At 46.1% G+C, this 12821-nt stretch overlaps 1 protein-coding gene and 1 long non-coding RNA gene across 2 annotated transcripts in view; one reads left to right on the top strand and one right to left on the bottom strand.

Moving 5' to 3' along the window:
- The window catches only part of PRKCH (protein kinase C eta), a 218702-nt gene extending 211482 nt beyond the window's left edge, over positions 1-7220 (top strand). Inside the window, exons 13-14 of the mRNA XM_012777648.2 lie at positions 4292-4435; positions 5922-7220. Of these exons, the coding sequence (XP_012633102.1) occupies positions 4292-4435; positions 5922-6068 (291 nt within the window). The 3' untranslated portion in view covers positions 6069-7220. The remainder of the gene's footprint in view (positions 1-4291; positions 4436-5921) is intronic.
- Positions 1-12821, bottom strand: part of LOC105878318 (uncharacterized) — a 38255-nt gene that overhangs the window by 12602 nt on the left and 12832 nt on the right. The window contains exon 2 of the long non-coding RNA XR_001157312.3: positions 1608-2125. This is a non-coding gene — a long non-coding RNA (uncharacterized LOC105878318). The remainder of the gene's footprint in view (positions 1-1607; positions 2126-12821) is intronic.

The following is a 12821-nucleotide window of genomic DNA, read 5'->3' as shown; positions in this document are numbered from 1 at the left end:
ATGAGCTCCTGACCTTTCTCCTTCCCCTGCTCTCCAGTTAGTTTGAGACTTACATTTGGGGTGGAATCAGATTTTCCACCCTGGCCCCTCACTCACTCTCTGCAGCTCATTAAGTGCTTTTATTGGCCCTAGAAAACTTTCTGCTTCCTTTAGCAAATGTGTCCAGAATCTTTCATGAAGTCACATTATTTTCCTTTTCGGCTGACTTTCCCTTTTGCACTACAGTCAGGAAGGAGGTCAGTCGAGGTGAGGCGAGCTTTAGCCATGGCCATGACCTTAGACATGGAAGAAAGGGACCGCTCTAAACAACATTGTTGATAACTTGTTTGGCATTTGGGTCCCATTAGGGACATAAGCAAATGGAGGAAGTTTTCTGCATAAGAATTATGCTGTCCCAGTTCACAGTAGGAGGAACAGAGTATTTAGGGACAGTGCTGTGCCCAGCTGAGGGTGACAGCCCCCTCCTACCTCCAGCTCTACACACCTGCACCAATGTGTGCCATGAAAGGGGGTGGCATAGAGGTGTCACAGCCTCTATGTCACCCCCCCCCCACACACACACACACACATGTAAAACTTCCACTCTCTTGGCATCACCCTTTCCCCCACCCCTCAGAACCAGTCCTGTCCTGGTTTCTGTTTCACAGTATTTGTCCTCCTCTGGCTTCCTCATGAGCTCTACCAGCTGTCCCCCCTTCACTGGCCTTATCTCCCTACACCAAGGGTCGGGAGCCACGAAAGTCAGTGAGCGACGCCAGCCAGCTGTTGGGGGGTTGCATAGAGCACGTGACCTCCTGGGGGTCGAACGCCCCTTCAGAGCGGCAGCCACTACACAGTGCAGACCCAGGGTTCCAGAATATGCCATTTTCCAAGAGAAGTTGGAAAACCTGACTTTTATGTGATGTGACATTTCCTAGCTTTTAAATGTTTGACAAGTAATTAAAATTATTTTAAAGCATACTGTGTGGACTACATAAAATATGTCTGAGGCCTGGGACTGGTCTCAGTTCTAGTCTCTCTCTCCCTCTCCCTTTTGATTTCTCTCCCTCTCTCCTCCTCCTTCCCACCCCCACAATCTAGCCTGCCCTCCCAGCTTCAGCTCTCACCAGTGTCGATGTCACTGAGAGATCTCTACCCATGGGCTGCACCCCTGATTTATACAGCTAATCATCTCCACGTGGGTGCCCACACACCGCCAATGCAAGGCCGAGCTCATCAACCACCCAGATCTGGTAGACTATAAGATTTTAAGGCGTAATAGTGGTTTTTGCCTTTACTCCCTTGACAAAAATACTACTAATAATAATACTGCTATTAATGCAAATACTGCAAATAATAATCTCTTGCTTCTCTTTTGTCCCGTTTCTGTTACTCGGCACCACTGCCCCGTCAGCCAGACGGGGAGGACGGTGTGATCTGGGACTGTCCCCTTCACCTGCTCCATGAAGTTGGTGGATTGTTTTACCCTCATTCTTCTTCCACAGCCACGTGGGACTTGCTTCCTACTCTTCCTTCCCATTAACTAGAAACTCCCCTAGTTTCTGAACTTGTGTCTTCTCAGCCATTGTCTTAGCCTCATAACTGTTTACCCCAGCACCAACCCTTACCTCTCCATTTGGGATGTATTTGTCACACTGTGTCTGAACCACAGGGAGGCTCTTGCCGCCCTCCTCCTCATGCGCCTCTGACGGATCCTGCAGGAGGCCCCGTGGTTCCGCAGCCGGGGCCACGTGCCAGGCAATGGGCTCCTCTTCCAGCGCGCCGGGTGCTCGCGTGCCTCTGAACGTTGTGCTGGCCGTGTCCTCAGGCATGACTGTCTTCTTCTTTCATGCCTGCATTAACTTTATTGATCCTTTATTGATCCCGTCCAGTGCCACCTCTTCCATGAGGCTGTCACTTGCCTTCTCGCCACCAGCCCCAGTGCTATGTGGCTGGTCCGTCTTCTTAGCTCATTCGTCCAGCCGTGTCTCGCAGAGTTCGCGTGCCTCTTCCCCCTTCTCCTGATTAGCTCCTGGCTGGCGAGCCACTCTCTTTGTCATCTGCATATTCCCACGAAGCCAAGGGCTGAACTGAAGCTTATGTTTCAGTAGAGGATGGATGCATCTGAAGGGCTCAAGCCAAGATGCTAAAAATCAAAACTGCTTGGTTATTCAAAAGGATTTATCAGAACACCAAGAGAAAGTGTCAAGTTAGGGGAAGGGTTATTCTGCCTGTCCCCAGTTCCAGGGATGCAGTTTTTAGAGGAGGAACAGCTGTGATTTGGTCATCTTGTCCTCAGGTAAGGGCCTTTTCCACAGTGCCCCGTGGAAGTGCAGATTCAGTGCCGGGGCAGGGAAGAATGGGCAAAGTCTCTGGGACACTGGGGCTTCTGCCACCCGGCATGTAGAGTCCCACACTGTTCCTCTTGCCCAGAAGAGCAAGCCGTGCCCACACATTCACACGATGTCCTCTGCTCACATCATTGGCAGGCCTGGGAATTTCCCACAAGCCATCTGGGCTTGCTCTGCCTTTCTCATCTCCTACTCAGGAGCATTTTGCAGCATTGGTTTTTGTTAAGTAGCCCTTAGAATAGGAACTGTTTTTCCATCAGGAATTGTATCCCATTGACTTCCCTTAGGAGAGAATTTACTCGTTTCTTTTTTGTAAGTATTTTCCCCTTCCTTCCTGAGTTGTACAGCTTTATCCAGCGAGAGCCCAAGCAGTGAGAACTCCTAGCTCTTGCAGAACTGAGTTATCTGTAAGATACACATTTCCTAGATCCACATCAACCACTGTCAGTGCCTCAGTTGGTAACTGCTCTGATTGGGCCTGTGTAGCCCTGAATGCTACTTTTTACTGTTGGGTCCCTCCTCCAACCCTGCACCACCTGTGGCCTTTAATTCTTGTCACTGGGACAGAGGAGAAGCCATTAAACCCTGTCAGTGTCTTCATTTTTTATGAGCTCCCCTTTGAAGCTTTTTTAAAAAGCGTTTTACAAGGTGTATCCTGTCAGATTGCTTAGGAACTTCTGCAGCCTCCGTCTTCAACACGATCATTTTCATTTGAACCAACTCTGGAGGCTTTACAGCTTTGCACATCTGGCATGGCAGAGTGGCCACCTCCAAACACTGCCTTTTCATGCCTGCACCTTCAACAAGATTTTCTTTTCATTTGCTCTGTAAACTGAGCTCCAAAGCCATTTCTACAAGCACAGCATTGCTTTTGTCTCATGTTCACAAATCAAACTTAGAAAGGGATCCTTAGGGGCTGTCCTAAGTTGTCAGATGTCTCTTTAAAGATGACTTGATTTAAATAAAAACAAAAACAGAACTTTTGCATGCAAGGCAATTTTCTTTTGAAATGGGAAATTAGCTTAAGTGTCTTTGAAATTGAGAACCACATTCTGGCCATGAAAAGTGGATTATCCTGTACTTGTCCTTGTTTAAGAAGTGATCAAAACACCTTTACTGGCTATTTTGTGAAAGCAGATTTAGCCCAAAGCATTTCAATAGGAACTGAGCACCAAGGAAATCTACCAACTGATATAAACACAGAGGGTTTATATACACACATTTCTTAAATGTGTGGCAATGCTCGTTGTAGTTTTTGGTCTATGTAGCAATGGATTCTCAGTCATTAAACCTATTTCAAAACAGTGGGGAGGGGGTCTTGAAGGAAAAACTTTCCTTTTAGAACTATGATATCTTTGCTGTATAAAGAAAAGTAGCCACTTTTGTTTTTTCCAGACCGAGAACACAGAACTTTTTAGTTTTTCACCCTTGTTGCTGCTTCACACGGGTCTTCAAAAATAACGACTCTCACTCTTCTCTCTGTGGTCTTGTCAGAGCGGGAATCCTGGCCAGCAGGTCCAGTCGCTCAGAAAAATGGCACAGCTGTTTCTGAAAGTAGCCCCATTCATAAGATGCCTGCTGTCTGCATCTGCGGTGTTGGAGAAAGGCACACTCTTTCACAAAGAGCCGCTTTTCTTTAAAGAGGAAAGAAAAATACGTGGTATTTACAGGAAAGAAAACTGGACCCTTCTGCTTTCTTTTAGTGGCCATGTCTGAAATGGAAGTGGGGAAGGCCATAAATTTACACAAGCAATTGCACCTTTAAGGCATGATTCATACTGACTATGCTGCCTGTGATGGAAAACCCGGCTAGTTAAGCAAGATCAGCCAGAAAGCCTCACGCAGCTCCTCTGCCAGACCTGCTGCCTGCCGTCTTGTGCCGTCTTGTGACATGCTTGCTGTGCGTGTGTGTATGAATGAATGATTGACTCTCTCTCTCCCCATCTCCCCATTTCTCCCAGTTCATGACCAAGAACCCCACCATGCGCTTGGGCAGCCTGACCCAGGGAGGTGAACATGCTATCTTGAGACATCCTTTCTTTAAGGAAATCGACTGGGCCCAGCTGAACCACCGCCAACTAGAGCCACCTTTCAGACCCAGAATCGTAAGTGTCCGAGGCCATTATCATAGACTTTCCTCTTTCAGATGACACAGTGTTCCACCTAAGTCCACCAGACAGCCAGATGGGCCCTGTGGAGTGACAGACTGGAAGTTCAGCCTGACACTGTATGGGGTGGCCTCACCTGGGCGGGAGGCTGAGCTCCTTCCCCCTAAGACAGCATCCCTCCATGTGCCCCAGTTACTTCTCCCAAAGTTTCTACCTCTCACTTGCCCCGGCTCCATCCTCCCTTAACCTAAATTAAAATCACATAGGGTCTAAGAGGCCTGAAACTTTTCAGGTTTCCCCAAAATAATTTGGCTAATTAAGACTGTCATTATTCCCAGCCAATTTCCTCATGCTCCTCAGTCAGGGTACCTTTTGTGACTTTCCCGAGCCTCCCAAAAAGTAGAGAGGATGCCACTCAGTCTGGCTCCTTAGCTTGGGGAGCCTGGGTCTGTACTAGCTGCTTGGGCACAGAGCTCAGGCCAGGCTCCCTTTGACTGGAGAAGTTGAGGAGCACAAGGACTCCTGTCCACGCTGTCCAGCTGAGTGGGGTGGCATTCCCAAGGGTGGCCCAGCTCATAGTCTGAGAGTGGAGCTACTGCTCATCTGTGGGTCAGGAGCTCCACAGTGGGAAGGCAGAGGAGCCAGGCTTGTGAAAGATCCAGAGTTATGGGGAAGAGAGGTGGTCCAGAGGTAGAGAGAGAAATATCATTGAGTCAGGTAAGAGAAGTGAGAGGCCTAATGCTGGTAGAAATGATCTTGTCAGCATTCATTTATAAAGGTATAAAATTAACAACTTCCTCAGACATACAGCGAGCTTAATCAGTAACAGTCTGTTAGGCTGCTGGCCACCAGGCACCCAGAGGTAAAGTCATTTTCTTCAATGGGCATGCCCCTGCCGGCTCCCCTGGGACTGGGGACAGCGTTGCTTTCAGAGGCAAGAGCCTGTAGTCCCAACGCACAGCTGGTCCCTGAGAACATGATGCACAAGTAAATTGACCAGCAGTTGTTCCCTAAGCTCAGCAGTTCCAAAAAGTCTTTCAGGAACATCTCTTCAAGCATGCAGAACTGTGTGCAAACAACAGGTGGGACAAGCGTGAACTTCCACAGCCTCTGTCGACAAATACAAGCTGTGCGTCTCTCCGCGAGCCCTGTTAGAAGTGCCGCCTGGGTGAAGTGAGAACAAAGGGTGAGCGAGCAGGCTGGTTTGGTGGCCAAATTAATTCCTTAGCCTCCCAGCGAGGCTGGCCTGCTCAGCGAGATTTTCATGGGATTAGTGAATTGGTGGTTGCCAAATGCCATAATAATACTCAATGCTGTCGAATTGCTGTAAAGCACTGTTTAATCATAATGACCCTAACTGTAAACAATGCTACTGAACGAGCTACAGAGCGGGTCTCTGAGTTCACTGGAATGGGCTAAGTCCCATGCCAGATGAGTAAACCTCAAGTGGATAAAATCTGACCCTTGTTTCCTTTTTTGGCAGAAATCCCGAGAAGATGTCAGTAATTTTGACCCCGACTTCATAAAGGAGGAGCCAGTTTTAACTCCAATTGATGAGGGACATCTTCCTATGATTAACCAGGATGAGTTTAGAAACTTTTCCTATGTGTCTCCAGAATTGCAACCATAGCCTCATGGGGAATGAGAGAGATGGCAGGAGACTCAAAAGGAAATAGAGGTTTTTTTTCAGGAATTTCCTTTGTGGGAACTCCCCAACATCAGCCTTAGAACAAGAGCCTTACCTCTAAGGAGCAAGTGGAGAACTCTGTGAAGGACGGAATTTCAAGAGATCAACTATTTCAAAGGGATCCATGGTTTTGGAAATAGTTGATACTGAAATGACATTTTATGAGGAATTGTACTGCTCACCCTATGTGTTTGTGTGGCTATGTCAGGATTTGGATATGAAGAGGAGCCAAAACGAGTGAAGGCATGAAGAATAAACTAGATCCTGGAAATTCTGAGCCAAGCAGGCTTTTTACTTCGAGAGACAGATCAAGACTTTCTATGGACCGCGCTGTGCTCTTCTTTAAGCCAATGAACCCCTAATACTGGCCGTCTCTAAGAAGCCTCTCAATGCCAATGAAGAATTTAAAGGTCTATTAAAGGAAATAAGTGGCTTTCCAAATAGATGATTTATGCTGAAGAAACAAAAGAAAATGGTATTCCTAAAACTCACAACTTAAAGCCCAACCTTGAAAACAGATGTTGGGCACCAAGACAACTGCCACAGCTTCTTCTGTTATCCTTACTTTCTTTAATAGATATTTATTGAGTTTCCAGGAAAAAGGGGCCACGAAACCCAGTATTGTAGACAATAGATTTACATTCATGAAGCTTTCATTCATTCCGGAGTCTACCAATTGACCTGAATAGTGTTTGCATTCTGTGAAATGCCTCTCCACATTGCATATGTCACATTTCTTTGTCTGCACATAACTCTTTTTTCATAGAAAGGTCGCTGCCACAACAGCACAGTCAGCAGGTGAGCTGCAGGTGCTTGCTGCCTGCCGACCCTGGGGATCCGATTGTGTTGCTATCGCTCTGGGCTCATCAGTGAAGAACTGTAGGCCACGCGTGTCAGGGACCACATTTATCGCTTACACATTAGCAGTTTATTTAAGTTATGTTTTAAGAGACAAAGATGTTTGATACACACTTTAATAATGAGAAATGGATCTTGTACACAGGATATATATCAATGGCAGACCTTATATGTCCCTGTAAATGGAGCTGGAGAATTTTGTCTGGGTGGAAATAAACGCTTTTTGTAGCAAAAGAAAATTTTTTGTCTAGAAGGATTTGTTCCGTCCCCACTTGAGAGTAGATTTCCAGTCAAAATAAAAGCTCTGAGCAGAATGGACAGAACCCTTGGCCTAAAGCAAATTCCTGATTGGAGAGGTTGACATAAGCCTCTGTGATTCCCTGAAATGGATGTGGCCTCTTGCTAACCAAAACTTCTGTTCGGAATCAGGGTGGTGACTGCCAAGCAAAGCTGTGACAGATCAACCCTTGAAATCTGTGTTTATTTCTCATTCAGATAATATAGAGTATGAATTCAGCAGTCCTCCTCTATCTTATAACTATGCCATCTGCAAAATGTAGCCTCCTACGGTTTCTGGAACAAGAGAAGAGCGAGATGGGGGAGGTGCTTACTGCGTGACTACCTCTCCTGAGAGAGACACGAATCGCTGCTTCTCACATTCACCAAAACGTGGCTTTCCTCTGACTACAGATGGGATGAGGGAATTGCAGAGCAGCTGAGGAGAATCTGGCTAGTACTGACAATCTCTTCTCTGTCCTAGATTGTTTCTTTGCATTCCAAGGTAAAAAAGAAAAATTACTTTTGAATGAATAGAGAAACTAGGAGCTTCCCTTTAAATGCATGTAGCACTTAGTTCACGGGTACTCTCACCTATGGAATTTCACTGCATGTTCATGACATCCTTTTGAGATAGGCAGGTCATTCCCCCGCTGTTTCCACTATTGACAGTGTGACTACTGAGGCATATTTTACAAATGAGAAGAAAAGAGAGTCTTGGAGAAGCTGAGTTGTTTGGTTTGGCCATATGTTTCAAACTTGGTCCAGAGTGGATCCAGGTCTAGAGTCGAAATCTTGATGTTCTCATCCAACAGGCTTCTGGAAAAGGGAGGGATCATTTTGACTTTGGGACTTTCTTGCAGCTCCAGCTTCTATTGCTCTGTGGGGTTGATTAGCTTCTTGGTATAGTTTACTCATGGTAAAGAACCATGAAGAATAAAGTGTGCCTCCTGTTTTATTAACCAAATTCATCAGTCATGCAAAGGGTCCAAAACATTCTCTTTGATGAATCTGTGGAATCATCCACTTAGCAGCTTCCCTCCCTCTTCACAATCTTTTCTTAAGCCCACTACCTGGGCCCCCCAGTTTGGGTTAAGTCCATTCTTTTGAGATCATTCCAGACCTGTCAGACAGATTATTATCCAACAGCTAATGATTCTGCTACAGTAGGATTTCTGGAACTTCCTCATCCTACCTTTATGTGTGAGGGGAGAGGGAATGTCCAAGATACTTACCTAAAACTCTAAGAGTCTCCAATTCCTACTTAGACTTCTACATCGCGTCTTTCTTCAGTTCTTGTAGACCTTGCATCCCCTTCCAAGAGATCACAAGGCTACCTTGCCCAGGCTTCCTAGAATGAGCAGTAGGCCACTCAGTCAGCAGAAGCTGAGTCCGCTGGGGCTGGCAGGTTCCAGGAGCTCGGTGGGCAGCATGAAGGTCACACCAGGACGGTCGCACCTCCACAGTCTCAGGATCATCTTGCCTCTCAGGTGAGGAGTCTAGAGCCATCCTCAGGCCTTATCATCCCACTCCCCATCCCAGCCAGTCCTCACCCCACACCCATGGGTCCCCACTGTCCCAGCTGTCCCACACAAATCTAACTAAATTAGACTCGTGAGCTTGAGTATTTGAAAAGAGAGTGACTTCAAGCATTTGCTTTGAGATGTGGATCAGCCTTTGACCGCGAAAGATGTTTTCACTTAATGCTTAACATCTATGGCGTGTTTCTTTTATGTGAGGCCTTATTCCAAATACCTTAGATGTATATACTTATTCATTACCCCACGAGTACTCTTGTCTTTGTACAGACGGGGGAAAATGAAGTACAAGAGATTAAGTAACTTGTTCAAAGTCACACAACTAAAGCCGTAGGGGCCGGGATTCGGCTCAGGCAGTTTAACTCCAGAGTCCCTACTTTTAGCCCAATTCAGTAAGGTTCTTCTATTAAAGCCAATTTTATTTTTTCTACTTATGTGGGGTTTTGAGAACAATAAAAAAGGTGTAAATTGGGGTTGGCAGGAAGCCCAAGATGAACTGCCAACCAGGGAGGACAGTGTCAGCTGGGCCCTCAGTAGAATCATTTACCAGCAGTGAGACTGTGGTTTGCATACCAAGGGCCTGGGCCTGACCCCAGTTCTTAAAGGAACCGGGGCAGGCCAGGGTGATGCAATTGGGACTTAGACCTCTCTGAGGAAGAAAAAGAGGAAACAGTCTGGGTCTCACTGAATCCTGTGAACTCCATCTGAACCTCGAGGGTAACTTCTGAGCCTTGGTGGAGTTTCCAGTCCTTTCTCCCCTCATAGAGGAGGAGCTTCCTCATGCTCCAGTAACTCCTCACCACCCTGCCTGCTGGCCCCTGCAGCCTGGAGCCTACCTTGGCAGCTGCACGTTTACAGATACAGAGCTGATGGAACTTGCGAGCAAAGACCAGACCAAAAATAAAAACATCCCATTTGTCAGGTTTTGATCTTAATTGGGTGCACGTTGCCTTGAAACTATTCCAGCCTCAGATTTGGCCTTGAGCATTTTTGTGGGCCAACATGGTAAAGTTTTATGTCCTCTTTTTTTCCTAGGCTTGGTCATCATGGTTGCTTAATCTGGCAATGTTGACTTAAAATGACTAGACAGTCCTTAGCAATTGCCCCTGGCTCAGGGTCACACTGGATCCCGTAACTTCTCATTTTACGTCATCTGAAGATAAGGCTCTGACACAACCGCAGACATTTGCATTGGGAATGAGCCCTGGGTCACATGTTCCTCTGCACTGAGTGGCAGTTTGGACAGAGCTGGCCAGTGGGCAGCTGTAAACAGAGTTTGGCAGTCTCCCTTTGTTCCTGTGTTGACTTAGAACCAAGGCTAAGGGGCCACCCTCAGCTTCCTCCTGTCCCCACCCCACCCCCTCACCTCCACTCCCTGGTCACTTGTCCTTTCCCTTCTCCCTCTGCTTCCTCTCTCTTCATTCCCCAATGAGCTAAGTTGGTTCTGTGCTCTCTCACCCCCCATCACTTGATTTCCAGAGCCAAAATGTTATAGAGCCAATTTTCCAACTACTAAGATGACATAAAATTTTGATTTGCATATTTATTTTATAGGTTCTTTTAGAGCCCCACAATGGCAGACACCTTTTCCACATATTTCTGCATCTTGGGCATCACCCTGTGTCAGCTCTTGCCCTGGCACGGGCTGCCTAGGAGAGCAACCCTGCCCTGCTTTGCCCTGCCCACATGGTCTGGGAGGTGACAAGCCACACGGGTTGTAAGAGCACAGGCTCGGGTAGAGGATAGACCTGTGTGCTGAATCCTCAGTCACTGTGTGTTCTTGAGGAAAGGTAGTCATTTCTCGACATTCACCTTCCTCATCTGTGAAATAGGAATGAGAATAGCACCTGCCTGCCTTGTGTTAATACTTGGGGATTAACTGTGACCATATATGTCAAGCTTTTGCCACAGGGCTGGGACATAGAACTGCTCCATCGATGTTAGCTGCTATTTTTGTCAGCTCTTCCACATGGGACTAAGGGAAGGTTGCTTGTGACATGCACCAGAAAATGGACAGAGTGGGTCACCCAGGCTGCCTGTCCCATCGGATACAGATGCTCCAAGTTGGAGGGATTTCATTTTCTAACTGCTGCAGAGGAGGCTGCTGAGCCTTCTTGGGAGATCTTTTAAATACTTCTAGGAGGTTTTTGGGTCCATCCTGTTCTGATTGGCATACAGGATCAGTCTTAAGTTTGAAACTCTGCTGCTCACCTTAAAATAGAGGCCAAAAATATTTATGGTTTTCCTAAATGGCTTTTCTCTCCCTCCCTTCAGAAATTCATATGCATTGCTAGATTTAATATGAAGATACTTTTAATTTACTTCTGACCAAATAACACAGGGACCACATCCCAGTATCAATGCCTGCTGGGCACCCTCTGGACACGCAACTCACTGGTGGACCAGTTCAAAGAAAGAACTCAAGGTGTTCAATAAATCCTGCCATGCCTGAGAGTTTGAAGCCAATAATAGAACCAAGGGCCTTTCTTCCTAGATTAAGGTATCTAGGAAGAGAGTTTCTAGTAAAACAAGAATCTCCATAGTCCTGTGTATTCGTACTGGAAACTGGGCCACAGCACCCCTGTCCCCATGCAGTAGCCTTTCCAGATCACCCAGGGCTGCCTTTCTCATGCCACCAAGGCTGTTTTTACCCCACAGAGGCGTCATTCTTCTAAGGGCTTGGACCACAGCTAGAAGAATCCAGGCTAGACAAAGTGAAGACTGTGCAGGCACCCAGTGTGGTCAGATACTCAAGTAGGCTGCAGAGGGTGAGACAGGAATCTTCTTTGGAGACGTTTCAAATTAGAAACCAGGAATAGTTTAGTAGTCATTTGACCTGAAAGTGCCAGAAATAACCTAGATGTCCTCTCAAATTCTTCCAGCCTTGTACTTTTACTCCCTTGGCTAAACTTGAGCAGAGGGATATGGTCAATGGGCTCCCATGAGTAGCTGCCAACCCCACACTACTCCCACCATACACAAAACCTCTATTGCCCAAATTTCCTCCATGTCCATCTGTGTGCAACCTTCACGCCCTAGCACACCTACACGCCCTCCCTCTCAACCCCAAGTGTCCCCACAGGCTCACACAGATCATTTGTCCCTAAAGCCACATACTCGACAATATCTCATACATGGTTGCCTCTCACATTGCTCATGCTTGTTCATACATAGAAAAGAAAAGGCTTTCTAAATTTAAAATGAGCACAAGGAGATCGTAAGACTTGTAAGCTCACTTCTAGCCACTTATCAGTACTTGTGGATGCAGGAGGAAGCAGGATTCCTCAACTCTGCTCTGTATTTTTCTCAAAGAGAGTGATTTTCAGGATGAAAAGGATAAATACTCGAATTATGTAGCCCAAGGTAGACAGATTTATATAGAGCATTCAGACGCATATAGGCAAAAGTTCAGAACACAATCCAAGTAGTAATTTCTGAGCACTGGCAGTGATGCTGGTCACTAGGACTGTGCAGGGGTTTGGTTCATAAAGAACAAGTCTTGAAAGTCCACTCTTATTTTCTTTGATGATTCCTAGACTGGTAGATCAAGAATAGGTGATGGCTTTTGCATGGCTGAACTTCAGCATACGTGACAAAACCTCACCTCATTTCCTTGTAGCCATGCTGGAGTCAAAAAACAATGGTACCGAAAATGTGGTGATTAATAGATTAATATCAATCTGGAATAGTGGTTCTGCAACCTTCAGTAACTGCTGCTCCCCTTAGATTAATAGATAAATTTCAAATCTCCCTTTAATCTTATTTGAGATTTCAAACCTTCAACATCATGACTAAACACAAAATCAAACAATGGGACAAAATGCTACTTTGTTTTCAGACTGCACATGCCCTCTCAGGAGATTCTATGCAAAAGAACAAATGAGCTTAGAGATTCACTTCATTCATTCACTTCATTTATATTTATTGAGCACCTACCATATTCCAGGCATGTTCTGGTTGCTGGAAAAACTAAAGTGAAAAAAAAAAAAACCACCCCAAAAATTCCTGCATTCATGCAATTTCC

Source organism: Microcebus murinus, chromosome 6, assembly GCF_040939455.1.
Source record: "Microcebus murinus isolate Inina chromosome 6, M.murinus_Inina_mat1.0, whole genome shotgun sequence".
NCBI classification, from domain to species: domain Eukaryota; kingdom Metazoa; phylum Chordata; class Mammalia; order Primates; family Cheirogaleidae; genus Microcebus; species Microcebus murinus.
The sequence above is the reverse complement of the archived record's forward strand: the minus strand, read 5'-3'. Positions and strand labels throughout refer to the sequence as shown.